Source organism: Malania oleifera, chromosome 12 (genome assembly GCF_029873635.1).
Source record: "Malania oleifera isolate guangnan ecotype guangnan chromosome 12, ASM2987363v1, whole genome shotgun sequence".
Taxonomy (NCBI): Eukaryota; Viridiplantae; Streptophyta; class Magnoliopsida; order Santalales; family Ximeniaceae; genus Malania; species Malania oleifera.
The window spans coordinates 53,540,148-53,543,757 of record NC_080428.1 but is presented as its reverse complement, the minus strand read 5'-3'; the positions used below and the strand labels follow the sequence as shown (position 1 = coordinate 53,543,757).

General features: G+C 34.9%; 1 protein-coding gene across 1 annotated transcript; it reads right to left on the bottom strand.

Annotated features, from left to right (window-relative positions):
- Positions 1–470: 470 nt before the first annotated feature.
- On the bottom strand, positions 471–3,088 carry LOC131143926 (zingipain-2-like). The gene is made up of 2 exons (XM_058092280.1): positions 2,608–3,088; positions 471–1,048 (listed from the first exon to the last, which is right to left on the bottom strand). Exons 1-2 carry the CDS (start codon positions 3,086–3,088, stop codon positions 471–473), a joined length of 1,059 nt encoding a protein of 352 aa, XP_057948263.1.
- Positions 3,089–3,610: the final 522 nt, after the last annotated feature.

The following is a 3,610-nucleotide window of genomic DNA, read 5'->3' as shown; positions in this document are numbered from 1 at the left end:
AAAGGAAATGCATGCAAAAAATTTGATAGCTATACACAGTAGTGTAATTTAAACTTAATGATTCAACATTAATAAGGGGTCTCTAGGAGTGCACAAGTATAGAGGTGTGCGTGTGTAAATGTATGTATATATATGACTTGTGTGTCTACATATATTAATATACTAATCTAGAGGCATATGAGCTAGAAGAGAGGTAGAGAATTAGATTTCTAAATTATAAATATATAATACTTTACATATCATTTTCTATTTCTGTGTCATTAAAAGAAAGTAAAGAACACACAACATCCATCCATCATTTGTAATTTGTGGTATTATAATTATGCCAAAAGATACATATGGAGGTTTTATTATTATTATTATTATTATTATTATTATTATTTTTTTTATGGTATGAGAAATTTATTTATATGCCTAGAGGACCTCTCTTAGTGAGGCTAGGTCTTGATTATTGTTGTTGTTATTGTTGTTTAGATTACGGGATAGGAAGCATCCCTAGCGAGTCGACACCGACCTCGCGGAATCTTCATATACCCATCTTCACCCCATTCTGGACCCCAAGAATTCTTCAGCAACCAATACTCCACACCAGTTTCATTGTCAGTCTGATAACCAACCAGAGTCATGGCATGGTTCAAAAAACTATTGCACCAACCTGTATATAGCCCGCCGCTGTAGTACCTAAACTGCTTACTTCTAGCGTCGATGGCAATCGAGATTGGCTGGTTAGCCACCGCCTTCAACAACGCATTCTCGTTATTGGCGGGGACTCGTTCGAAGGCACTGATAGTGGCTGCAGCTTTATTGGTCATTTTCTTCAAGTTGCAATGTCCGCCATCGCTTCCACTGTATGGGTAGTCAGTTTCACGGGCAAGACCATTTTCTTTAATGAACTGGAAGGCATATACCATTAGTCCTCCCAAGCAGCCCATATTAAGCTTTCTGTCACAATCCACTAACTCTTGTTCTGATAGAGAAATTAGGTTGCCAGTTTTTATTTGAGTGATTCCTTCGACGGCTGCTACCGCAGAGAATGCCCAACAAGAACCTATATATGATTATTGGAAGGAAAATGATTAGCATCCAACCCAAAATCCATTTAACTGGCCCGACTAGATATAAGGATAAAGGATCAAGAGAAATTATTAGACATATTGGATATATACACTAGATCTAACTTGATTTTGTCATATATATGTATGTATTTAATTAGATATATATGACTAATGGAAGGAAAATGATTAGGATCCAACCCAATTATATATATATACATGGTGAAATCATGTTAAATCCATTATATATATAACATCCAAGCAAAACCCATTTTAATTGATACCTGAATAGATGTAAGGGTAAAGGATTGGGAAAATTATTAGGTATATACACTAAAGCTAACTTAATTTTGCTATGTGTACATATTTAATTAAATTAAATAAATTTTTTTATATACATGCAAAATCATGTTAAATTCACTGAACACACTCATTATACCTAATATTTTCTCGAGGGATCGAACCTGCTATATGGACTTATAAAACTACCCTTAGGTATTCATATTTGGCATACCACCTAGGATGAAAGAAAAGGTTGGAAATGTAAATAAACATAAAAATAAGACAAATTTCAAAATTACTCATAATTCTCCACAAGTTTACCATCTTCATGTATATTATTTTCCATTGTTATCCAAATTAAACTCTGTTCCAAGAGGTTTGAATAACTTTATAGGCATATAGTAGGCAGGTCCAGTAGGCATTGCTAATTTAATTCTTTGATTGTTGTTCTTGTACTCTCGTGGTGGGATACTTAGGTTAGTACATTATGTTGATTCGAGACTCGACTTTTCCAATCTAGCACTCATATATGACTCGTACCTTAAAGCTATAAATTAACTTAGGTTGGGGAATAGTGTTCAAATCCTCTCCATTTCCTAGTTTTATCTCAACTATTTTTTTTCCTTTACAAAGAATGCGATCCATATTAATTTATTACTAAGCGTACACAATTAATAAAATAATAAAGAACGGGCCAAAAGTATAGAGAAAAAAGAATTGGGTGGTTAAGGAATTAAGTTGGAGGTTACAAGTACCTTTAAAATATATATATATATATATATATATATATATATATAATTAAATTATGTATCCTTTTTACCCTTATTATAACTTTGATTTTTAATGTGTAATTTCAAAGTAATGTAATTAAATTTCAATGGTGATGTTGAAATAATGAAACAACTAAGTGAAAACTAAAACTGTTTACTATAATTCAATATTTCTAATAATTTTAGCTTATTTTCATATCATATTGTATATACATATGTATATATATTTTTTGCATGTCCTTATATTTACATGAAATTTTCTATTAGGAATAAATTTTAGAATTAAGATGGTGGAGGCCTTTGGACTCTTTATCTCCTTACCAAGTTCAGGGTAACGTATCCCTGCCCGCCATAATCAAAACCAGACAAAGACCCACTAAGAAATCAAATTTCAATTCCTCTTTCGATCCCGTGTCTACACTAGCTTACCACTGAACTACACAGAGATGCACTAAGAATTATAAAATGAATAAATAAATAAGGATGGACTGAGGAAACCTTACCGCATTTGCCTTGATCTTTGACTTCAGTCACGGCACCATTAGTTACCCAGTTCACCGAAGGTGGCACTGTAGTCACATTATGATACCTGAACGTGACCGCAGCAGGTCCTGCCGGGGAATACAGTAACTTTCCGGCCGGCGAGTTCCTGTAGCCGGTGCGGGTGGCCATGAACTCCTCCGCTGTCAGGTCTGCAAACTGATTGACGGATAATTTGTAGGGATGGTTCCCGGCGCGGTTATGGAGATCTATGAGTTTCACGTTGCTCTTGAATATCTCAAATCGGCGGTCCCTCTCGTCGGCGTCCACATGCAGCCGGCCGTACCTGGCGGACCACTCCTGGTACCTCTGGTGCATGTACTGCTCGTACCCATACACACTGGGATATGAAGTCGAGGCCTGGCACGCCCGCATGCAAGAAAGCAGCAGTACTACTGTCAACCAGATCATGGTAGCTGTCCACTGTTTGTGCTTTGAAGCCATTTGTGATCTGATGCTGCCAAGTGGAAAAAGAAGAAGAGAAAGACAAGAAACATTGCTACTGCTGTCAGAATTATACTTTAAAATTTAATATTGACAAAGAAGCCATTTAGCATGGTTAGTAATTTAGTTAAGCCGAAAAAGTATTGAGAAATTAGATCATGTTTTGAAGACAAGAGAATTTGGATTTTAGATTTGAACAGGTATGAAATATAGCTCCATAGAATCAAAGTTATGCTTCCAAACATAACCTTAACCTTTAATTTTTGAATCTTGTCACATTTAAGTGGAAAATAATAGAGACCTTGCAGCTTTACATGCATAATTTGTGAGTTTATGTGTTTGTGTGTATGGTAAATTTTTTCCTTAACAAAATATTGAATTTTTGATGTAGACAATCATACAATTACTCCATGCTCGGGAGCTTATATTCTAGGTCTTTGATTTAGATATAAAATATAGTACAAAATCATATTGAATTTTGTCCAAATCTCAAAAACCTTAAATTTGAGATCGGAGATTCAC

Excerpts from the sequence above, each read along its gene's own strand:
- LOC131143926 (XM_058092280.1), bottom strand. The coding sequence starts at position 3,088 with ATGGCTTCAAAGCACAAACAGTGGACAGCTACCATGATCTGGTTGACA. Across the intron at positions 1,049-2,607 it reads CAAAGATCAAGGCAAATGCG|GTTCTTGTTGGGCATTCTCT; the intron begins GTAAGGTTTCCT and ends AATCATATATAG.